Source organism: Nannospalax galili, unplaced genomic scaffold (assembly GCF_000622305.1).
Source record: "Nannospalax galili isolate Female #2095 unplaced genomic scaffold, S.galili_v1.0 scaffold54, whole genome shotgun sequence".
NCBI lineage: Eukaryota > Metazoa > Chordata > Mammalia > Rodentia > Spalacidae > Nannospalax > Nannospalax galili.
This window is the reverse complement of record NW_008341028.1, coordinates 14,577,968-14,602,326: the sequence shown is the minus strand read 5'-3', so window position 1 is coordinate 14,602,326 and position 24,359 is coordinate 14,577,968. Positions and strand designations below refer to the sequence as shown.

The 24,359-nt window shown below is 49.0% G+C and overlaps 1 protein-coding gene across 1 annotated transcript in view; it reads right to left on the bottom strand.

Moving 5' to 3' along the window:
• Positions 1-24,359, bottom strand: part of Ccdc33 (coiled-coil domain containing 33) — an 82,323-nt gene that overhangs the window by 37,076 nt on the left and 20,888 nt on the right. Inside the window, 7 exon segments of the mRNA XM_008836488.1 lie at positions 6,974-7,045; positions 8,336-8,469; positions 9,038-9,167; positions 15,677-15,797; positions 16,824-16,915; positions 20,282-20,389; positions 21,451-21,557. Of these exon segments, the coding sequence (XP_008834710.1) occupies positions 6,974-7,045; positions 8,336-8,469; positions 9,038-9,167; positions 15,677-15,797; positions 16,824-16,915; positions 20,282-20,389; positions 21,451-21,557 (764 nt within the window).

Below are 24,359 nucleotides of genomic sequence, written 5' to 3'. Positions count from 1 at the left end.
TTTTGCGACATGGGTGCACTTACATACATGCAGGCAATACACTCATACACATAAATAAAAATAATAAAATATTTAAAAGATGGACTGAGATGAAGAAGATGAAATACCACAGGCATATTTCAATATGTCTAAGTTTGAAACACACAAAGTGCCAGGTAAGGGTAGGTTGACTTACTCGGGTGCCAGAGGATGGGTTCCCAGACTCAGTGGCTCTCACTGCTTTAGTTCTTGGAGGATCTTGGAAAAAAAAAAAAGTCTTTGGCTTCATGAAGGAGAGCACATGCTTAACCAAAGATTGATGGTCCAGTGCCACCCCATGTGCTGGCTTTTCACTGTCTTGGGGGACACTGAGTATTGTCAGAGGTCAGAGAAATGGCTCAGAGGTTAAGAGTAGTACTGGAGTTCAATTGTCAGCACCTGTATTGGGTAGCTCACAACTGCCTGTAACTCCAGCTCTAGGGGATCTGAGACCTCTGTCCTTAGGAGCCTGCACTCGTGTACATACCTACACGAGATCACACATGCATACACATACTAAAAATAAAACAAATTTTAAAGAGGAGTATTGTTAAGAGGGGACAAGCAGGAGTGTGAGAATCAGAAGTGAAATGTGTGAAGGAGCCCTAGAGAGGAAGGGTTCAGGCTAGGGAAGACAATGAAGTGGTGTTGTAATCCTAGCGTTCAGAGGGCTGAGGAAGAAGGGTCAGAAGTACAAGGCCAGTTTGGGCTACATAATGAGACCCTGTTTCAAAAAAGGTAAAAACAAAGTTTGCAAGCATCAGCAGGACTGACATGAACACGGGAGCTGAGCTCCCTGGAGAGGGGTTCAGCAAAGAGATGGGCTAGTGAAGGAAACCACACAAAAAGCACGAGGTTTACAAGGAGCTGAGAGAGGCCAGAGAGGGTTTCTGGGAAGCTAGTGAGCTTCTGTCATGAGATGTGAGCAAGGAGAGTCTACAGGACCGTGTGTGTGTGTGTGTGTGTGTGTGTGTGTGTGTGTGTGTGTTGAAAGAAGCACCAGACTCCCTCCTCTCTGAGGTGGGCTGCACGGGGGAGTGATGTGATAGCCAAGAGACTGTGGAGGCCATATTGTTCCCAGGGTACAAAATACCAGTGGAGGGGAACTCAGGAGTTGTGAAAAGCAGATGGGAACCTTGGAAGTTGGGATGATGAGCCCTGCCCCACACCTTGCACCTGTGACCTGAGGCAGCACGGCCTATGCTGACACTGGGGAAGCTCAGGCTTTCCTTTCTCATTCACACCTGCCCTTTACTTCTTCATCTGAGACTGGAAGACCTCTAGACTGAACCTGAGCTGGTGACAAAAGGCTGCTGTGAGCAGGAGGTGTGGGACAGGTCTTTCTCTCTCCTGCCTCTGACCTGGAACAGTGAAGACAGGGAGAACAGGGGACTTTGGGGAGGATAGTCAGGGTATTGTGAGATGCTGGGAGGGGAAGAGTCTCTTTCTCTGGGCCCATCATCACTCTGTGGTCATGTTTTCAGAGCTGGACTCTTGGAGGGTGGGACTAGAATCTTCCAGAGGACAGACAAATAGAGGAGACAGGGTCAAGGTTTCTCTAAGGACCAGCCCAAGGTCATTATGTGTGGCTTTCAAAAAATTTCAAAAGTTTGTCTGGTTGTGCCTGTCTCCTTCCCTCCCCTTCTAGCCACTTGTCCCCACCCTGGGCTGAAGTCTAGAGGGGGCTTTGTAATGAAAGCATTAGGGTAGCCTTTTTCATGGCCTTAAAGGCTGTCTCGCCCCCTCCCAGGAGAGGAAGGAGGAGGGGAGGGCCAACTGGACTGTGCCAACCACCTTATCCTCGAGAACAGGTTCTCAAATGTACTTCCTTGTACCAAACTCCAAGCATCCAGTGGGTTCCAAGTCTTCCCCATGCCTCTTGGGGCTGTAGGTTAAGGAGGAGGGGCCACGCACTAGAGAACCTGACTTCTGCCTGCCTGGTGTTCCCTTCCTCAACCCAGGGTCAGTCACCGAATCCTGAAAATTCCAAACCCAAGAAGGGAAATGTTGCTGAACACCCAGGTGCCATGTGGTCCCTGTTCTGTCTCATTCATGGGAAAGTACATTTTCAGGCAGGGGCAAGAATGGGCCCAATTAACACCTACTGTGTGCACACCATGTTTCAAATGACCCAGGTCAGGCCAGGGAGAGCTGCTCAGCATGGGCTGCACTTCAAAGAGGCTGGTTGCAAGCTGGAGGGCACCCAGGGTGCAGTGGGATCTGGGAACCAGATCATTAGAAGGAGGCAGGCTGCCATGCCTGGAGAAGCAGAGCCTCCTGGGTGAACACATCTTGCTCTTCAAAGTAAAAAAGGCCGAGATCAGAGGGGGAAAGCAGGAGACCGACGGTTGATTTCTACATATCTATGTGGAGTGGCTATGGGTTCTTAGCACCTACAGGGTCTCCAAGGCCAACTTCACTGACTAAGGAAAACAGGACTTCTGTGTACATGCAGGTGCAACATGATGTAGTTTTATGTGCTTTGCTGAATGGACTCTGCTACACATAGAACCCTGGCTTAAGGCAGATGTCATAGGCAGCAAATGCCCAGAGAAATAATACCTGAGAGGAAAACCAAAACCTTTTTCTAATACCCCTGCCCCTCAAAGCACAATATCCCCAACCAGAGATCATGCTTTCCAACTACTGAGCCAGCAGGCTGTTTGCTGGTCAGCTTGTCAGCATGCCTTCTGGCTGATGATACCATCTGTGCAGGAGGTTTCCTGGGGTATGCTGCAGCCCCAGAAGGCAGAATTAGGAGCCTGGGGCAAAGGGAGGCCCAGGAGGCCAGGGGTTTGCACAATGTCAGCTGCTGTGTCCTGGGAAGGACCGCTCCTAACAGAGAGTGAGCTCTCTGTTATGCAGAGCAACAGGGAAGGATAGGATGACCACCTGTGGTATTGGATGTGGCCAAAGATGTTCCTGTACAAGTGAGCTGTTAAGAGAGACCTCTCCTGTTTCCACTTGGAAATCCACCATGCTTTGGTGCCTGAACTCTAAGAGTGGGTGATGTAGAAATGGTGGGTGTGGGCGGCTGAGCTCACCAAATGTCCAATGAACTGGAACAGCCTGTACTGAATTCCCTAGGCCTGGAGGTCTACAGGAAAGAGACTATGTCTTCAGGCACCGGAAGCACTTCCTCTCTATGGCCCTCCGGGCCCATGTGTAAGGTGTTACCCAAAGATGGAGTTATCAGCTAGGTAGTCCAGGCGCCCCAAGAAACCTATGACCCTAAGCCCTTCTAGAGCAGCTGGAATGCACACGGCACTCTGCCACCTTGTTCACGGTAATAGCTCCTGGTGCTCTAGGCTGTGTTGGGAAGAATTAATTGGTGGTCCTTGCTCAGGCTCTGCTATCACTGGTCCATAGGTTACACACAGAGAAGCATACCAGGGACCTGCCACCACAAAGCTGCAGCCTCCCCTAAGGTGGAGTAGCAGGGTGGAAGAACCCTGGCCTCTTATAGCAGCTAAGCTCTACTGTACTCAGACTTTTTACTTAGAGATACCAAACAGCCTTCCCAGGGATTCTGGGTTCATCACCTTAAGTGACGTCAGGCTATGCATCATTCACTGGTATCTGTTTTTGAACATATGTGTTCATTCTATTCCATGTTTCCCTGATATCTCTATGAAGGGAGGGACTTTCTTTTTTGGTCTTTTTCAATGTAATATCTCTCAACTCTAGAACATAGGGGCTGATGCATAATATTTGCAGCTGCTTTATAGTGAAGGTGTGGGCAGGCACGGAAGGGGCCCTTTGAGATTTATTTGCAGTACCACCTGACCCCTTCATGCATTCTCAACACTCTCCTTCCACACTTTAGTGGGAAGTCAACAGACCTAGTGTTGGCACTAGGCAAAAGCCATGCCCAAAGCTAACTGAAGGTGACCTTGAAGCACATAGGTTCCATAGCCCCTGGACCTGACCCCATTTCAATCTGCAAGGTCAGGTAAAATTTTTGCTTTGCTCAGTACCTGGCATGGAGGGGGTCTGCATAACATGAAAGAATAGACAGGCATTGTGCCTGCAAGAACCTGACATCAAGTCCACTTCCAGTAGCACTATCCTTGGCACACCCCTAAATTGGTTTTCAACATTCCAGAATATGGGTTAATAACCAGTCAGTCCTCAGGTGGAGTCATCAAGAAACAGTTGCGCTACAGAGCGATTAGACTCTATGTGCTGATGCAGGTGTGAAAATGCCTGACATTTTACACATGTGTGTATACATATGCATTAAATACAAGGCAACTTTGTGGAGATATGTGAGTGGGTACATATCTGTACATATGTGACTATACCTGTACACATTCATGTGTGACTGTGTGAGAGTATATACATGCAAAGAACCTGTGTATATGAATTCTTGGTTGCTGGGTCTAAATTTCTGCAAGTACTATATTTCTGGTACACACCCAATCTTGGTTTCTTTTCTTTCCCTTTCTTCTTAGAAATCCATTACTAAAAGGGTTTTTACCCTCCTCCAGGGGGAGGGGGCTGAGGAAAGGGGAAGCTAAAATCACAAGGCCCAGATCAAAACACTCAGCAGCAAAATGAATTCGGCAGCGTTTTCCCGCATGACTTGGAGGGATAATTTAGTGAGGCCGCCAGCTGGAAGGAAAGGGATTAATTCTGCACTTAGCACAGCTCCAGTGAATAATTCATCACTGGAGACCTTTGTACCTAGCCCCTGGGCAATTGGGAACATGTCCTGCCCACCTGCCTGTTGCCTGTCTGGGCACACCAGTCCCATGGCTAGGGGTACCTAGTGCTCCCTCCGGTTGCAGGGTGCATGCACCCCTGAGCAAGGCAGGAGGCAGAGGGAGGTGGAGAGAGGCTGACACTGGCTGCTGGCAGACCCTAGACCCTGAGAAAGGACCTGGAAGACTGGGCTCCTTTAGGAAGGGTGTCACATTTTTCTCCAAGAATCCTGTTTCTGGGGCTGGAGAGATGGCTCAGTGGTTAAGAGCACTGACTGCTCTTGCATTGGATATAGGTTTGGTTCCCAGCATCTACATGGAGACTAAGAACCATTTGTAACTCCAGTTTCAGGGTCTGACACTGTCTTCTGACCTCCACGGGCATTACACAACATGGGTGCCCTTACATACATGCAGGCAATACATTCATACACATAAAGTAAACATTTTTTAAAAAAGAATCCTGTTTCCCTGATTTTGGGTCTTTTGCTTTTTTTTGAGCTACAATTTTTTAATGATTACGTGTGTCTGATGTGGGAGTGGATGGGTGTGAGCATTCCACAGTGGGCATTTAGAGATCAGAGGTCAAATTTGTGGAATTGGTTCTCTCTTTCCACTTTTATGTGGGTACCAGGGATCCAACTATGGTGGTCAGGCCTGGGCAGCAGGCACTTTACCAGCTAAGTTATCTTGCTAGCCTGGGGTCTTTTGCTTTCTGTACCTTCCCTTTCTAGGCTTTTTTCTTCTTGCACTTGGTTTTGCCATGGGTTGGTGGGGGTGCCATGGAACCAGGGCTTGGCAGTGTCTCTAGAGGACAGTGCTGAACCTGTAGCAGAGAGAGGCTTTTGTCCTGGCACCTTCCCAGATATTCTCATACCCCACACCACGGAGTTCCTATGCTCTTCATAGGTAAGGCCACAGGGCCTAGAGCAACCCCAAAGCTGGTAGCTATTTTTCCTGGCATGGAAAGCTAGCAAGAATAGATTAGGCCGTAATCAGCTCTTGAACATTTCCTGAGTTCATGGTAAATTGCCCACATCTTAGTGCCTCTGAGGGAAGTGGGAAGTTCCAATAGGTGAGTGTCAGGTATACTGGAGCCTATGACCAGGATCTGGGCTGAACTCTCAACCTATGTGGAGCTGGCTAGAGGGACAGCAGCTATCCATCTGCCAGGGCGTACCCTCGTATCTTTCCAGTTGTGCCAACTCTGCTGCGGCAGGCAAAATCCCTAAATGGGTACCAAGATCCCATACCCTAATCCTTGGAACCACTAAAGGATGAGTCATCACTCTTGTGATTCTGTTGGATTGTATGACACAATAGACCTTGAGACAGGGAGATGATCTAGTCCCTTTAAAAGCACAGAGTCCGGTCTGGAGAGATGGCTCAGTGGTTAAGAGCACTGGCTACTCTTGCAGAAGATCTGGGTTTGGTTCCCAGCACCCACACAATGGCACCCACAAAACAGTTCCAGGGAATCTAATGTCCTCTTCTGACCTCTGCAGGCATTACATACATGGGTGAACTTACATATATGCAGACAAAATACTCATACACATAAAATAAATAAATAAATAAATAAATAAATAAATAATAAGTAAAATTAAAAGCACAGAGTTTTCTCTGGCTGCTGACAGAAGAGAAAGTCAAAATTTCAAAGTGTGATGGGGACTAGATGTGCCCTCTGGCATCACTGGAGAGAAACCATAGTTAGAAGACATGTGGACAGTCCTCAGAGCTGAGAGCACCCTGGCTGGTAGCCAGCAAGGAATCTGGACCATCAGTCCTACACTACTGGGATCTGGGTCCATATGCACCCCAAAAGAACTTGCGATTACATTCTTCCTCATGTTCTGGAAGTATAGCTTGCTTACATCTTGGTTTCAGCCATGTACCTCCCTACAGAGGTGGTGACCAGGAAGCGGTATTGTTTTTATCTACTAAGTCTGCGATGAAGCAGGAAGGGACTGATATCCTTTGTCACTTTCATGTGACTTTGATACCAGAAAAGCAGGCTTGCCTTGGACTGGGACAGAGATAGACTCTTGGGTCTGGATGTCCCTTTGCCCTCTTCTCTGCCTGTGCCTAATATTACCCGGCATTCTCTCAGTTTCTGGGGCCTCAAATTACCCTTAGGCACTTCCATCCAGAGCAGCAAAGTCTTCCTTCCAAAAGAAAGGACATTGTCACTCACTGAGGGGTTATGGGAGTTAGTTAGTACACATCTGACCTTTCTAGGCCACCCTCCTTACCTCAGAGGAAAGCAACTGGAAGGAGGTATCCACTGTGGGAGCCTCACCACTGATGGTTTTTAGGTAGGTGCTCTGGGGAGGAGAAGAGACAGTCAGACACCTTGGTTAGGTTGGCTTCAGGCCTCTGCTCCACCTACTGTTCCAGGTTCCTGGAGAAGGAGTATGTCAAGGAAGAGGGGAGGGATGCTAGAGCTGAGTTTGTACTTCTGCTCCCCTCACCATCTCCACACAATGCTCAACTGCACTAGACACCTGACTGTCACCTCCACACTCACCTGGCAGAGCAGAAGCTCCCTCTGTGTCGTCACAAGTATTTACGGAAAAGGTAGCACAGAAATAGATAATGATGCCAGGTGTGGTGGTGCACACCTGTAATCTGAGCACTTAGGAAGTGGGGTAGGAAAATCGGGAGTTTTCAGTGTGGTTATATAGAAGTTTGAGGTTAGCTCAGGATGCTTAAGATTCTATGTCAAAAAAATCAAAAACAACAAAAAGGACAATTCTTTCCTATCATTGCTTTCTTTTCTTTTTTTGCCCTGGGGATTGAACCTATAGTCTCTTACCTGCTAGCATGCTAGGCGGCAAGTGTTCTACCACTGAGATATATCCTCAGCCTTCTTTTTATTTTTTATTTTGTGACAATGTCTCACTAAGTTGCTCAGACAGACCTTGAACTGTGTAGCTCAGGCAGGCTTCCAATTTTCCGCCCTCTCATTTTAGCTTCTGGAGTGGCCAGGATTTAAGTTCTCTTATTGAGAATTTACTCTGAGTGCTTTATGTGTTTCCTGACAAAATCTTATTGCAATCTTATGAGGAAGTGTTCTTACTATGTGCCCATTTTATAGACAAGGAAACTGAGGCATTGACGCTATAAGTAATTTTCTCACTAAAAGGAATTTAGTCACATGTAAGCTGGTAAGTGGTAAGGCCCAACCAGTCTGGCTCTAAGGCCTGAATACAATGTTCTCTTTGTTCAGAAAGACTGTGTCCCTGGGTGTGTGGTTCCCATGTTAGAGGTGAAGAATGAGATCTAGAAAGGTTGTCATTTTTCCCAGGGTCTTCAGGAGGACAAGGCAAGGCAAGTCTTGTTAGGTCTAGTGGAAAGTGAAAACTTTTGCCACTACCCTCCAGGAGCCCCAAATGCCTTCTCCCAGGGGATCACCCTGGCTTGGCTCTTTAACCTCATAGACAAGACTAGTCTTTTGGGGAGCTCCTCACATCTATCTGTAGGAGTTGGATTCCCTGCTGGGCACCCTGACAGAAGCTGTTAAGAAGCCACATTCCTTTCTATAGGTGTACAGAGGTGTAGCATCTAGGGTGGGGTGAGACCAGATGGGGGACCCGTCAGGGGTGGGGACTCACAGTGATGGGGAGCCTCTCCACATGCAGCCCATTCAAACTTTTTCCTGTCAGCATCTTTCGATATAGATGGGGTGTCAGTGGCAACACAGAGGTTCCCAGGGGCTGGCTGAAGGTCCATGGCTTGCTGCCTTTCACTGTGAAGGAAGGACCAGCTGAGGCTCCTGTTGAAGACTCCCATTCCATCTGCCTTGACTTCTCAGATGTGTTCTCTGTCTTTGGATTCAGATACCTAGTTCTCCTTGCCTCCATGTCTTCTCCTGCATGTCCCTGAGCATACATGGTCCTCCTCCTTGGATCTTCAGGGCTTTATGAGCTCAAAGCTAACGCTAAGCGGATACTGTATCAATGAATATTTTTCTGAATCACCTTGTCTCTGTCCTCTGGTGGCCTTGATCTATACTGTGTAAATGGGACTCTGGATCAGCTGTTCCCCCACCCCACTTTTCCTATACACTCCCTTATCACTGATGGGCATAATGAAAGCTTGTGGTGTCCAAGTAGGGGTAGGCATGTATCCTGGCTTTGTCCTGCAGCTGCCCCGTGGACATGAATCCAAGCCAGACTTTCTAGTCTTTTACCAGCACTGGGGGACTTGACTTCCTGCCTCCTGGGGACCCTGAGCCTGTCTCTGCAAAAGGCATGACCTGAATGTCCCAGATCTCCTGATGAATACTGCCCTTGTGGGGGGCACTGGGCACTTACTTGAGGCAGAGGGGTAGTACTCCAGCACCAGAGCTGTATCCTCTGAGAAACTGGTGGCTCCATCTCGGCCTTGGAAGAGGAAGGACTAATTCCACAGGGGCTGCTCTGGGGGTCCCCCAGGCTTGGACAGCTAGAAGGAGAGCACGGGAGTAGGTATAGGGTCATACCTTCTTCTAGATCAAGACATTTGGCTGCATGTGTGTCTATTACATGGCACAAGAGCTTGTTCCAGTTATAAAAAGCAACTCACATTGATTGGATACATTTTAGAAATACAGAAAAGGAGAAAAGGGAGGTAAAATTCCTACATTCCTACACTGGACAACTACTCATATCACTGTTTCTATTTTTTTCTGTGCATATTTTGTATATAGAACTATCTACCCTTTTCATTTAAATATAAACCTAAACATAGCCAGAGTCCCAAGAAGCTGTCATTATTCAGACATCAGTAACTTCAAGGTATGTTGTGGCCAAGTGTGGCGGCACATATCTATAATCCCTGCACTTGGGAGGTAGAGGCAGGATGATTATGAGGTCAAAGAAAACTTGGACTATATAGAGAGCTTGATGATAGCCCCAGCTACATAGAGAATTTAAGACCAGCCTAGTTCACATAAAGACCCTGTCTCAAAAAACAAAACAGAACCTCTTCTTCCCCAAAAGATATCTTGTCATGTTCAAGTGCTCTGGTTTCTCCTTTCCAATTTTTTTCCTTAAAATTATTTTTAAAGGGCTGGAGAGATGGCTCAGCAGATAAGAATACTGGTTGCTCTTGCCAAGGACTCGGGTTCAGTTACCAACATGGTAGCTAATGACTATCCTTAACTCCAGTTCCAGGGTATCTGATGCCCTCTTCTGGCCTCCATGGGCATTACATGAATAGGTACACTTACATACATAACACGCAAGCACTCATACACATGAAATAAAAATAAATACATTAAAATTATTTTAAGCATTTATTCATTCATTTATTTTGTATGTGTCAGAGGGCAACTTGCTGGAGTCAGCTTTCTTTCCACCATATCAATTCTGGGGATTAAATTCAGGTCAGGCTTGGTGGCAAATGACTTAACCTGCTGAGCTTCTCGCCAGCCCCCCCATCTGATTTTTCTTTTAATAATAACACTAAGTGCTCTTTGCCACAGGCCTCTGTATCCCAGATTATTTTCTTAGTGTAAATCCTTACAAATCATTGTGGAGTGAAAGTACATGCATGTGCCACAGCACTTATTAGGTGTATGTCTGTTTCCCAAAGTATTGCACCAACATTCACAGCCATATCTGGTGGTAGCATTAATATGAAATTAGACATGACCTCAGCCCTTATCACTAGCCCCTGTCTTCCCTCATACAAGTTCCTTGGTCCCTTCCTGAAGGCCACATAGGCCTTCAGAGTCTAGAACCTTGGTGTCTGACTTTAGGCCATCAGAGACCCAGGTGACTTGATGGCACCATAAGGTAGCATGTGGGGTGCGCACATGGGGATGGCTTGGAAGATGAAACAAGACAGCATTAACTGATGCCCAAATAAGAGACCACACAAAACTCTGGGTGGTCCAGAAGAGGCTCTGAAGGAAGATTTGGCAGAACGAAGGAAGAGGGGAGGTCTTCTGGGTGGGAGAAAGGTACAAGCTGCAAAGTATGGAGGCAGTGCTGAGCTCAGCACATCTGAAGGACCCTGAAGCAGGGGGAGACCACTGGGAAAGCCCAGAATCTGCAAAGACAGGAAGGTGGGGAGATGGGAGGTAGGGTGTCAGCCTGTAACTCTCAGCAAGCAGCCCTATGTGGTCCCAGCCCAGGGAGGGCTGTGGGTCACCAGCACAGACTCTCCAAGTGGCAACCTTGCCTCTGCTGTGTCAGGAGCTGTCAACAACAGTGGCAGTGGTGCCTACCTTTTGCTCCCCTGCAGGGATTAGTGATTGCTGAAAAAGGGCAGTGCGAAACGCACCAGGAGTTACTGATGCAGAATGGAGGAATATCAGTACTGGCCCACTCCCTGAGGAGGTGGGGTGTTGATGCCTGTCACACTAATATGCTTGCTTCCATCCTCCAGAGCTCCCGCTCCAGGTTCAGCTAAATCTGTCCCTGTCCCCAAGGAGATGGTTTATGGTCAAGACAAGGCCAGATGTCCCTGAACACTGGGATAATGACTGGGGTCATGGGTGTGCCCTTGAGACATTCATGGTAGAAACCTAAGGACAACCACTTGGTCATCAGACTAGGCCATAGAAATCAATTCCAGGCTCTGTGGAGCTCAGCATTGATCTTTCAGGACAGATTCCCAGCTCAAGCCCCTCCCAGAGCCACTCCCTTCTCCTGGGTGCCAGAGGAGTTATCCACATGGCCTGGGCCAGCTGCCAGGCACTAGGGCCCTCAAGGAGGAGGGACTGTGGCTCAGTCTCCTTCTACTTCATCTGTTGCCCCCATTCTGGGAGAGGGTTATTTAATGGATGCTAACTGTCTGCTTTGGGACTTATTAACAGATCTACTAATGGCGTCTACAAAGCAAGAGGTGGTGAGGGGCTGATAAGGGACAGCATCTTCCCTGAATGGATTTCTAGGTTAAGACTCCCAGGAAAGAGGCTTTCAGATCTTGACTTGGGAGGGAGGGCCATATTCATATTCTCTCTCTCTCTCTCTCTCTCTCTCTCTCTCTCCCCATTTTTCTGGTACATAGCATCACAATCTGCTATCAGAGTCTCGTGTGGGTGATGGTGCTAGAGGTTGATGCTTATGCTGTGCAGGGGTGAGGGGGTGGGGGTGGGGATAGGGTAAGCCTGACCTTGAAGACGCTAATGGGAGAGGCCATGGTGGGCTGTGGAATTAAGGAATGTGATTAACCCTCAGCTGTGATCTTCAGAAAAGCCATTAACCCTCTGCCACTGAGGAAGACTTGCCTTCCCTGGGGACAGAATCTTCCTTCTATGGATCCCTGGCCCCTGTTCTTCCTATTTCCTCTGGGCCCACCCTTGCTTTCACTCTCACCCACCACTGCCTGCTCTGCTCAGGCACTGTGGAGCCATGCTGGGAGGACCAGCAGTTCCTGCTGGCTAGGGCTTCTAATGAGTTAGGACCCCTTGATGCTGAGCCCAAGGCTGCTTCAAGCTTACTATTTGACCCATAGCAGGTCTGTTCCCCTCTCTGGGATCTAGTTTTCTTGTCAAAAATGCCTTGTCACCACATTTGAAAGCCTGTTGTGAGGTTGAAGGAGATAGTGGATATTTTGTTAGTTAGCGAATGTTCAGTTTGACTGAATTCAGCAAATGTTGACTGGTGTCCCATGATAGATACTTGCAGGGCGCTCCTGGAGAAAGACACTGCCACTTCCTAGAGTTTACTAGCTTCCAAGGGGATAAGGCACATGCATGCACATGTGTGAACACCCACCCACTCCTGTAATCACGCAGAGGCCTGAGCAAGTTACCGTGGTGGCAGCTGGGAAGTACAAGGAGAAAACCACACCTCTGACTGGGGCAGGGAAGACCTCAGGGGTGAGGCAGCAGCAAGGAGCAAGGCCATTCTGGACCAAGAGTGAGGTGAGAGGGATTGCTTGGATGTGGAAAACAGGGAGTCCTACCTATGAGAAGTGGGGGCATGAGCCTGGAGACTGGAGGGGCAGCGCTAGCCAAAGAGAGTTTGGTCCTGTGGGTGAGAGGGATGAGGGGTCTAAGGGAAGGCTGTAGGTCAGGGCAGGGCATGTCTCACCAGCTTCTCAGAGGACAGATAAAGAGGGCAGACTATGGGGGGAGACGTGCTGCAATGGGCTAGGCAAGCTAGGCCAGCACTAGAGCAGAGTTCGGGGTGATGGGAAAGACAGAAGAGCTTGGGAAAACTGGTTGTGGGGCTGAGATGGGAGGAGGTGGGTACAGGGGTCTCTTTCCTTCTTGATTGTGTTTCAGCTCCTGGGGGGTTCCACTTTAACTCTACAGGTGGTGGGGCTAGAGGAGCAACCTGGTGGGCGGGTCCAGCAGGTAGGGCTACACCCAGCCAGACTACCCATCTATCATACCTCACTCATTACAACTCAGGCTTTGCCGGTCTCCTGATACACCCTAGCCCTCCCAGCCTCAGAGCCAATGTGTTTCTGGAGCTCTCTCATTCAGGTGGGCCCCATTCTTAACACCTGTTGGCTTTGGCTACCAGCAAGGCAGAGCCACACCCTCCTCAGTGATTGGTTCAGGGAAGCACACGTGACTTGATTCTGGCCAGTGAGTTGAGAGTGAAAGTCTGTTGGGCGAGGGCTTAGTTTCCAGTGTCTCGTGAATACCGTGAATACCGTACTCTTTCATTAACCTTTGTCATATCTGGGCTGGGTATCTGGGACATTTTGCCCCCAGGAACTGTTAGCCACCTGAATGATTTCCAGATGTCAGAACTTGTGACTTTGAGAATTACTCTTGGCAACATCCTACACTGAGACTTGTGATGTGTGGCAATAGACACCCTTCGTGTTTAGGTCCAACTGAGTTGGGGTTCTGTGGGGTTCACCAAAAGCAAGAGACACAATATTGAGGCTGGCCCCAGAGAGACTATTTGGTATGGGGGTGGGGTGTGGCTCTGAAGAAGACAGTTTGGACCCTTGGCCTTGGTTAGCCTTTCAGTTCTAACTGTTCAGTCAGACAGTAGTCAGTAAATCTGAAGGAAGTGCACAGCTTGCTGAAGGTCACACAGCCAGCAAGCCATAGAGCTGAAGTCTGATATAGGTCTTCCGGGTCCTGTAGCCCCTACCCACAATGCTTAGTATGGTGGTGGCTTTGGGGAAACTAACAGTCTTTCAGACAGGACCATCCTTAGAAATTATGTTGGCCCAGTCCCTACCCCATCAACTTCAGATAGAGCTCAGAGGGGACAGAGAAAGGGACTGTGTGTTCTCTGGGTCTAGGGTTGGTGACTAGAGCCCTTCCTTCCTCAATCCACTCCTCTCCTCTTTTCCCTGCTGGCACCTGGGCATCTCTGTGTAGGTGTCAGCCGGCTCTCAACCCTGCTCAGCTGCTATGGTGCTGTGTAACTTTCAGCAAATGTCCTGCCATTGCTGGGCCTTTGGTGTCCAGTCTCACATGTGGGAAAGGCACTGGAGGAGTCTGGAGTGAGGGGCACCTCCCCCATTCACATGGAGTTAGGTAGCAGAGGCAGCCAGGATGAGAGGGGTTTACTCATTAAAGCAGGCAGCGCCTCTTGCCCCTAGGGACAGCTGCTGATTGGTTCATAATTTTCTGCAAAAATGCAGGGCCATGTGTGAGATGACTCTAGGGAAATCAGGCTGAGGATTGGTTTGGGTTTGAAGCTTCGGTCCCTATGGTCCCTCTTTATCCCACAGTTCCCTGCCCACCATCTCTCCTGCCTGTGTCTGAGCCTTCTTCAAATGACTTTGCCTTTGAATGGAGGCTGGAGCTCCAACAGGATGTCTTGTTCTGGTTTTGGAGTACCAGACATGAGCATTAATGGACAGATGACAAGAGGGACTTCCAAGAACACCCGGTCTTCCAAGGCTCTTCTACCATGCACAATAAGCTTCCACTGAAGTACAGACTGAGGGAGGTCAATCTGGCTGTGACTGAACCCAGCCATGACTGGTGTACCCTCTCCCCCCAGCATATTCAAACACATGCTTTACTGTCTGTTCCAAACATGTACCATGTCCCAGCTGACACTGTGTTCTTGTCATTCAAGCCTGGGACCTGAGCTGGATTACTGGAACTCACATAAAGCAGACATCACAAAGTTGTCCTCTGACCTCCACAAATGTGCTATATCACAGATGGCCCCCTCCCATATCATGCATACACACAATAATAATAAATTAAAAGAAAATAATTAAAGTTTATGACAAAGTTGGCATAGTAGCCCATACCTGTTTTCCTGGGGCTGGTGTGGGTAAGGCAGATGGGTGGAGAGTTTGAGGCTAGCCTAGGCTATATAAAAGACCTTGTCTCAAAAACAAAATGAAAGGGGCTAGAGAGATGGCTTAGTGGTTAAGAGCACTGGCTGCTTTTCCAGAGAACCAGGGGTCAGTTCCTAGAACTCACCAAGAGGCAGTTAATGAAAACACTGGACATTGATCCCTGTCCTTCACATGTATATGCACCCACATGTACACACACACACACACACACACACACACACACACACACACACCACATGCACAAATTATTGCAGTAAAATATACATACATAGAATTTGCCATTTTAACCATACACTTGGTGTCAAGTGCATTTATATTGAAGCCATCCCTTCTGTCATCATCCCAGATGCGCCACACCCCCAAATCAGTTATTCTCTGCTCTGCTCTCTCCCTGGTCCTTACTAACACTATTCTATTTTCTGTCTCTGTGACTGTTGATTTGAGGCACCCCATGCCAAGCTATGCAATTTGTCCTTCGTGTTGCCTTGTCTCTGGTTGTCATAGCTCTGATAGTCCCTGTTGGCTTGTTGCTAGATTAGACATGATCTGGGTGGATGTTTAATATTTCCAGGAGTCCCGAGGGTGGATTCTGTGTAGAATACCGGCACAGGGTCCTGAGCAGCAGCAGGATGCAGCACTTTTCAATAGTCTGATGGCATGGATGAATGAACACATGGGGGAATTACTGGTGATATGCACCAGTGAAGGGCACAGTAGGGAAGGATCCATACCTGAGGACACCCATTCTGGCTGACTTGAGGCACATCAAAGTCCATAGGTGATGAGGTGGGGAAGGAGAGCTGGGTAAGGGGAAGCCCCCTGGAGGTGGGGTCCTGCCTTGTCTGACTGGCCCTGGAGAGGCAAAGAGATAGGAGTTAGCACTCTCTACCCTGTGACCAGCCTGGCCCAAGCCTTGAGAAGGCTTATCTTGGTCTGGAAATGGGCTGTGTAGCTAATGGGTAGGTCAGCTTTACTCTAAAATGGGACTTCAATTCCCTACCTCATCTTTGAAAGACTTTATCAGAATAATTCCTCCCAACTTGTGGGAATCTTGGATTATACTTGAGTAGTGCAGAGAGCCTGTTGTGCGGGAGATGAGGGGCACACATGCACATCGGGTGCTTGCACTCTAGGCCCATTGGTGTGTGTATCAGCATACAAGGACTTCAACTCCTCCAACAAGCAATCAGGGCTCATAGGGTGGGAAAACTCCACAGGGGTGCAGCTGAGTAGGGAGTCAGCTTGGGCAATGATGGGTAGACAGCCAATTCCAGGAGAGTTGCTGTCACAGAGAGCACAAGTTCTCTGGGGAACTTCCTCCGCTGTGGCCTTCAGTGATCAGACTAGCCTGAATCCCTTCCTGAGGACTGTGAATCCAAAGGAGGTCTGGGACCAGTGGGGGACAAGTTAGGGCTGGCAAGGCACCTCCAGAAGGCTGAGGGAGGGTACTCCTGACAAGACTGCTCAAGATGGCATTAGGCTGCCTTCTTCCTGGACAATCAGCAGCAGAAGCTTGAACCTGATGGGGAATGGGGATTGTGGGGTGGTGGGCCTGGGATACCAGTCTGGTTTGGAGGGACAGAGGTGCTCCTGGGCAGGGAAAAGAGGCCCCTCTTGGCCTCCTTACACACTGCTTTCTCCTGCCTTTCAGGTCTGATTCCCCTACACTCTCAAGAGTAGGCTCAAGAGAGGTCCCCACTTTCCCTTCCCAGAGCCCAAGGTTTTCTAGAAGAGAAACTCAGGTCTGCTGGGGCCTCAGACCAAGGTGTGTGTGTGTGTGTGTGTGTGTGTGTGTGACTCAGAGGGACCTTACGGGGAGGGGAGGTTCCCTCATCCAGGTCTTCTGCCCTCCCCTCCCTTTTCACCTGACCTACTCACTTAAACTTAGCATAGCTGGGAACCATCCGGGCAGTCACCACCATGGGGTTGGGGTTGTTGACCAGGAGCTCGTTGGCTCCCTGGAGAAAGACCTGGAGAAGAGGAGAGAAACAGGAGAACCCTTATGGCCTGGGATCCTCCCACAGATGCAGCTAGCTCACCTGCCTTCTCTCTCCCCACCATGCACCCTCATGATTATCCTGTCCCCGCCCCCATACCCCAGATCCACTGGTTCCCCTTGCTTCTGGCTTTGCTTAAGGATGCTCTCCTTCAGAAAACTTGCCCTCTGGGTCTGGCTGGGCAAGTACCGGTGGCTTCCTAGGGGCACTACTGGGACTCAGTGGTGTATCGCTTACACCAGTTGCCCTGAGGGACAAGGTGTGTGAGCAAGAATCAGGGCCTGGGAGGGAGGCCTGGTTAGGACTTCTGGTTTGTCTGCTTCTGACAAACTCTGGTCCTTGGGTTATAAGGAGGTCTCTGATTAAATTGTGAAATGACACTTTGTAAACTGAGGATACCAACTGCATTGGGCTTCTCGAGGTCAGAGGTGTCCTTTGACTTCTACCCACACTCCCATGCCTATCACCCCTGGTTCCTGTTCACCTTGGGGCTTTTCCCAGCAAAGGGTGGTTGGAAGACAATTCTCAGCATCAGCACTGCCTGGCCAGCCCACATACCATAGTTCTTACCATGTCACCAAGGCCTGTATATGTTCACCTGTCTATTCCTCTGCCCACATCTCCCCAGACCCCTCTTTTTGCTGTGGCCTCTTAATCTCTCATATTCCAATGTGTTCTTGCTTCTATTTCTGGTCTTTACACATACCCATCCCTCTTCCTGGGTACCTATCTCCCACCAACTCATGCTTTGCTGCTGTTCATCCCCCACCTCCACCCCCAGCGCGCCCCCGGCTTCTGTGGCACCACCTCTGATTGGCCTTCTGGTCACCGTCAGCCTGTTCTCTCAGGCCTGCGTTCCTCCTCCATTAGCACTCATCAGAGCCTGTACTTCTTCTAACTTAGCTCTTATTCTTTTTCAGTCTATTTGACACACATCTCAGTCACTGTTGCATTCCCAGCATTTATCACAGGGCCAGGCATAGAGCAGGAGTCAACAACGCTTGTGACATAAATGAGGAAAGCAGGGAACAGAGGAGAGGCCACCTCTGTGTTTCTGAGTATGAAGGAGAAGGAAGGACAGAGGAACAGAGAGACCTGGGAACAGAGTACAAGAGACAGACAATGGACTTTGGGTGGCTGGGGTTGAGGTGGCCTCAAGGGATGAGACTTAAGGGGAAGGGGCAGGAAGGGGCAGCCACCCTGGGCTCAGCAGAGAGACCATGTCCTCACTGGGTCTGCCCCAGCTGGGAAACCTTGGCCAGACCCAGATCCTCTCTAGGCCTCAGTTTTCCAACATATACACTGAGGGTTTGAACTATGCTGTCTGGTCCTTCTGGGTCTGACCTCAAGTGGGAAGACAGGCCAGGAGTGGGGCTTACTCTGGATCCCCTTCCCTTTACTCCCCTCCCTCGGTGTCCTCCCCTAGGGTCCCTCTGCCGGAACCATCTCAGCTGGGGGCAGCTGGTTGCTAGCTCCGCACAGGTGTGATTTGATAAGAACTGAAATCATCCTTATTGCCTTTTGGCTCTCAGTGGGGCTTCCCAATAAGTCTCTGATGTCACTGAAGAGCTATCAGGTGTCTTAAAGCTCACAAGAACTCCAACCAGTATGAAGACTGAGGGCTGGTGGTCTAAGGTGTATATGCGTGTGCTAGGGGTGGGGGATTTATACCTGTTCTTCATTCTTCAAGTACTCTGGCTAGGTGTGAATGAGACAGCTGCTGGAGTACACCTGTTCCTGACAGTCCTGAGTAACAGGAGCAATTTATTTTCTGTCTGTGCCCTCTGGTCTACCATTAGGAACAGACGGCTGTTCCTGTGGCCATACTTGTCACAAAGTCAGGAAGGAGGTCTGTCTTGGAGCAGGGAGTGAGAGGGTGCTATTAGAAGAGTCAGAAGACTGGGGTGGAGGTGGGGTAGAGCCACAGTCTCGGGGATGCAGCCCCTTCCCTGTAGGGTGCAGCCTGGGGACAGCAAAACCATGTTGTTGTCACTCTTCCTTGTCACGAGTGTTGAGTAGTGACTGGCTGTCCTCAGGAAGGGGACAGATGGAAGAGAGGGGAGAGACGGGCCTCCTGCTGGTATCCAAGGAGTGGCTGTGGGGAAAGCAAATCTATGGCTCAGGAGCTCTGGGTTTCCATGTCAGACTTCCCTTGGATCTCAGTGTCCCAGCTATGAAATGGTGCTAGAAGACAAACCTGTCAGATTCACAGTGCCATAACAAGGAATCAGATCAGATCTGCTGGGGTAGGGGAAGGCCAGAAATTGGATCCTGTGGATTGTACCCAGACCTTTCTGAGTATAAGTCTATTGCCCAGAGAAAGGCTGAGGAGCCAGGTCCCCAGAATATGTCTGTCTCTAGCCTCAATCATTCCTGCCAAGGCTATCCTTGGACTGAAAGATAAAAGATCAAGGTATAGGTCAAGGCTTGGCCACCCAACAGATGGGCCTGTGTAAATAGCTTTCTGGGGAATAAGTAAGTGAATGAACATGCAAATACTCAAATCAAACTTCAGGAAGGGCCAGGGAGACCACAAAGTTTGTTTGGGGATTTTATGAACTAAGTCATGGAGCATCACCCCAACAGGGAAGAATAGGACTGAGCATAGCCAGGGACTGCACCAAGGTAGAGGACCCATGCTTCTAGGAGTCCAAAGTCCAGGGAAGTCTATGGTATTCCCTGAAGCTCAGGAGTAGGTAAGGAACACAGCTGTCCCTCCTCCTCCTCCTCTCCCTCCTCCTCCTGCTCATCCTCCTCCTCCTGTTCGTTCTCCTCCTCCTCTTCCTCCTCCCCCTCTTCCTCCTCCTCCTGCTCGTCCTCCTCTTCCTCCTCCTCCTCCTGCTCATCCTCCTCCTCCTGCTCGTTCTCCTCCTCCTCTTCCTCCTCCTCTTCCTCCTCTTCCTCCTCCTCTTCCTCCTCTTCCTCCTCCTCTTCCTCCTCCTCCTTCATCTGCATTCAAAAGCAGTAAGGAACTTGCTTGTCTTTAAAAACTATGGTTATTTTGTTGTTGATTTAAAAATTTTATTATTAATGTGTGGGGTTTTTTTTTGTGTGTGGGGGTGTAGTGTTTACACATGCCTCACCGTGTATGTGGAGGTCAGAGGATAAACTTGTGGTGTGAATTCTCTCCTTCTACCTTTATGTGGGTTCCAGGGATTGAACTCAGTCATCAGGCTTGTGCATCTCCTCAGCCCCACTGTGACTAATTTTGAAAGGTCCCGTTGCTTTTCCCCTTTTTTATTCTTTCCCTAGATACCTCTGTTCCCTACTTTCAGGCCAGCCAGAGGTGACCAAGGGCTTAGGTCCACCTGTTCCCACAGAGAACCCCAGTTCCAGTACCTCGAGAGCCGTGTGGTCACAACCAATGACTCAGGGAATGAAACTGCCCTTCCGAACCACAGTGGCGTATACTCGTGTCTTGGCAGTGGCTTCATCAGTTTTCTCAGACTGTGGGGTGGACATAGGGTAGGGGTAGAGGATGCGTAAGAAGGAGAGTGTATAAAGGCAGGGCCTGTCCATAAATCCAGTGTGGACACTTGCTTACCATTGCTCCACTGGGACTCCAGCTATAATTAAAGCTCATGGTCCCTGTGAGCCCTTCCAAGGAAATCAGTACAATAAATCTCCCTGTTCCCATTTGAATATTTCATCACCCTCACAGGAAACCACTGTTCGCCTGCTGTCTTGGTGAAGATGTGATAACGAGGCCTGGATTGAAGTGGCCAGAGGCTGGGGGCTGGTGATGCTTTTACAAGGTGGCTGTCTCCAGGGTCTATTGGGGCCTTGACTTCTGTGTCTGCCCTGGTGCCTCTCCCACAGTCCTGGAGCCCAGGAAAGATAAAGAACTCCAGCACTGTGGTTGAAGAGGTGTTTGGCAAGAAAGTCAGTGCCAGGGTCAGAGGGAGGGAGAGAGGAGGAAACTATCCACACTGAGTGCTTCCCATATGCGAGGCACTTTGCCCATTATTGTACTGGACCCTGTCCAGAGACAACTTGTCTCACATTTACTGCTGAGCAATAGTGGTCCAGGGTGAAATGGCCTTCTGTGGGTATGCAGCCAATAAATGGCAGACCTAGGACAGGAATCCAGACAATCCAGTCTCACATTGTCCTTTTCTCTAAACCATTATAGAGGTCTGGAGTGCATATGGTGGGGGAAGTGATGCTTTTGTGCCTCTGTGACCTAGTGCCTGGCATATAGTAAATGCTTAATAAATACATGAGCAACGAGAGAGAATTTTCCCTTCTACCAATCAGCACTGGGAAGAACAGTCCAGGGGTTGAGGAGTCCCAAGTCTTTCTACTCCAGATTGGTGCCCAGTTGTCCCTTGACAGGGCACATTCTGGGGAATGCTTAGCCTGCCACATATGTACCACATATGAGGTGTGTGACTGGGACACAGTCTCAACTCTGTTCTCGGAGAACATTTGGGAACATCAAAGCACTTTCCACCAGCTCTCCCTTACTTGGCCAGAGGTCAGACCTAGAACTCAGGGTTTGGACTCACCTTTCTCAGATCAAAGTGGTAAGGGTGGAAGACACGCAGGTATTTAATGGGGATTTCATAGGACGCCAGCTCCTCTTGATTATTGTCCATCACCATGAGTACCACATCTGGGGAGAAAAGAGCTTTCCCAGTGAGGTGAGACAGTGACAGGCAAGAGACATCACTGAGAACAGACAGGGTGTTGATCACATGAAGGAATCAGTGAGCTTCTCCTTGTATAGCAATTTTCTCAGAACTGAAACATTCCCTTCTGGAGGGAAGAGAGAGGCTCATAAGACAGGAAAAGGGTGAAACTACAAAGCTCAGAAAGTTATAAGATTCACAAGCTTTGCAAGGTTATAAAAACAGTTAACTACTGCTGGGGAGTGGAGACTCTCTGGTGGAGCTGCCTGCAAGTTGTTCAAAGGGCTCCAGGGATGCCACATTTGTGAGTTGCCACTTGTGCTAGGGGTGGGCTTTTTGGTGACCAGCTACCTGTGAATCACCCACGCTCATGCAAGTTGTTTATCATTTCTTTAGTCTGTCATGGTACCTTATCTGAGGTAAACAGACACATCTTATTTGTTCACATCTCCCCAGGAAAAGTCACACAAGATAGGGACATGTGGGGAATACTCATGCACACATAAACCCATAAGCATTGTCTGTAACCCTGCTCAGGGCTAACCCTAAAATGTGAGGAGACTCCCAACCCAGGGATGGATACACAGCCCAGTCCTGCATGGCAGTAGACACATAGATGAGCACACATATGAGTAACATGGGCAAGCAGGAATAGTGCCCTCTGCAGGAAAAGGTCCCCTCCTCCTTCATCATACACCCCACCATCCCAACCAGTTCCTCAGGCAGGATGGGAAGGGGTTATGTTTCACATGTTTCAGGTAGGGAAACTGAGTTTCAGCAAAGAAAAACAGTCCCAGTCAGGCATGGTGATGCACGCCTTTAATCCCAGCACTTGGGAGGCAGAGGCAAGAGGATCTCTGTGAGATCAAGGCCAGCCTGGTCTACACAGAGAGTTCTAGGTCAGCTAAAGTTACAGGGAGATCCTATCTCACAACAAACACACCCCCAAAAGAAAGCAAGTAAAGCAATTTGCTCAATAAAATATTTTTGAAAGTCTATACAAGTAAACTAAGTTCCTTATTTGTTGTCAAAATATACTTATTTTCATTTTATGTATGTGTTTTCCTGCATGTATATATGTGTACCATGTGCATGCCTGGTGCCCATGGAGGCCATAAGAGAGCATTGTTGTATCCCCTGGAACTGGAGTTACAGATGGTTGTGAGCCACTATGTGGGTGCTGGGAACTGAACCCAAGTCCTCTGTAAAAGCAGCCAGTGCTCTTAACCTCTGAGCCATCTCTTCAGTCCCTACTACAAGTAAATTAAAATGAAGAATAACATGTCACTTAGTAAACACTTCCTAAAGAGACCATGTTTTCTCATGAAACCAAGACAAACTTCAAGGAGAAAGCCAAAGTCCCAGAAATGATGGTGGGTCCACTTCTGAGCGCCTGCTATGTGCCAGGCATGATGATGGCAAAAACTCAGTTGTTATTCTTATGAATTATTATGACAATTATTGCCACCTTTGTTCCTAAAATGTGATCAGTGGCTCTCAGAGGGGTCATAGAACTGGTCCAGCCTCACACAGCTAAAAAGTGGGCAGAGGGAGAGGCTGGATTCTGTGAATCTAGAGACATTTTCCCATTCTTGGAAATCTGTGATTTGAGACTGAGGACATAACAGGAAAGGAGGAAAGGAAGAGAAAGATAAAGGATGTGGAAGCTGGAAGAAAGAGAAGCTAAAAGAGATCCAGAGAAGAATGGAAAAAGACAGAATGCGGGGGGCGGAGCATGCCCAAGGGCCTCTCTTCCCCAGACAAGGATCCTTCAGCACCAGGGACAGTCGCTAGCAGCCTCTGGAGGGCTTACTAGCTATTCTGTCCTTCTCAGCCTTCTCCCACAGCTACACTGAACACACAGAGAGGAAAAGACACTTTCCAAGGGAAGGTCACATAGGATCCATGCTCAACGAGAAGGCGGGGGGAAGGGGCACCAAATGGTCTTGAGGTTGACTTGAAGAAAGTAAAACCCGGCCAGGTCTTTGAAGTCAGCAGGCCTCCATTCTAGTATCAAGACACTAACTTCCTTTCAGACCTGTAGCAAGGTACATAGCCTCTCCAAGCTTCTGTGAAACATGAATATTTTAAATAAACAAACAGAAAAGAAAGAAACCCTATCCTTCCCCTTGGATGCTGAGGGAGGATGGCACGTGTATGACTGCTGCCGGCTCTTACTAGTTTCCCCTTGTTAGCCATCTGCAGCTTTCTACACACTCACCCAGCCCTGAGCAGACTTGAGAAGATTCACCTGGGAAATCCCAGGACTCCCAGCCAAGACCGCGGTAGCCAAGGAGGCTGGAAACTCCTCATATTCCTTCCCCAGGGACTCTGAGCCCCCAAATCTGATTGGGATTTACTGAGGTTTTGCACGCCGCCCCCCAATTCTTGGGACACCCTGTCTCTGTGTAGGCAGCTGGCCATGAACTGTAACTGGGAAGACTGGATAGCCATTCCTCCATGCTCCTGTCTACATGCTCCAAACATGCTTCATCAGCTTCCTTTCTGGGCACTGAGCCCTTCTGGCCTCCCATCACTCCCTTTGTGTGGCCAACAAGCCATTTCTGCCACTGCCCACTTTGGCCCTGACCCAGGGTCTGAAACGTCCCTTTGCTTTTCATTAACACGTCCTTGGGCTGCCTTCCACCCTCCTCTTGCCTCTTGGCCTGGTCCCCATCCCCTCAACCCCCACTGCAGATATCACCACAGCAACCAGTTCCAATCAGGTTCTAACAAGCGACTTCAATCTGTAAAGAGGTGCCTGCCAACACTCCCTGCCTGCCCAT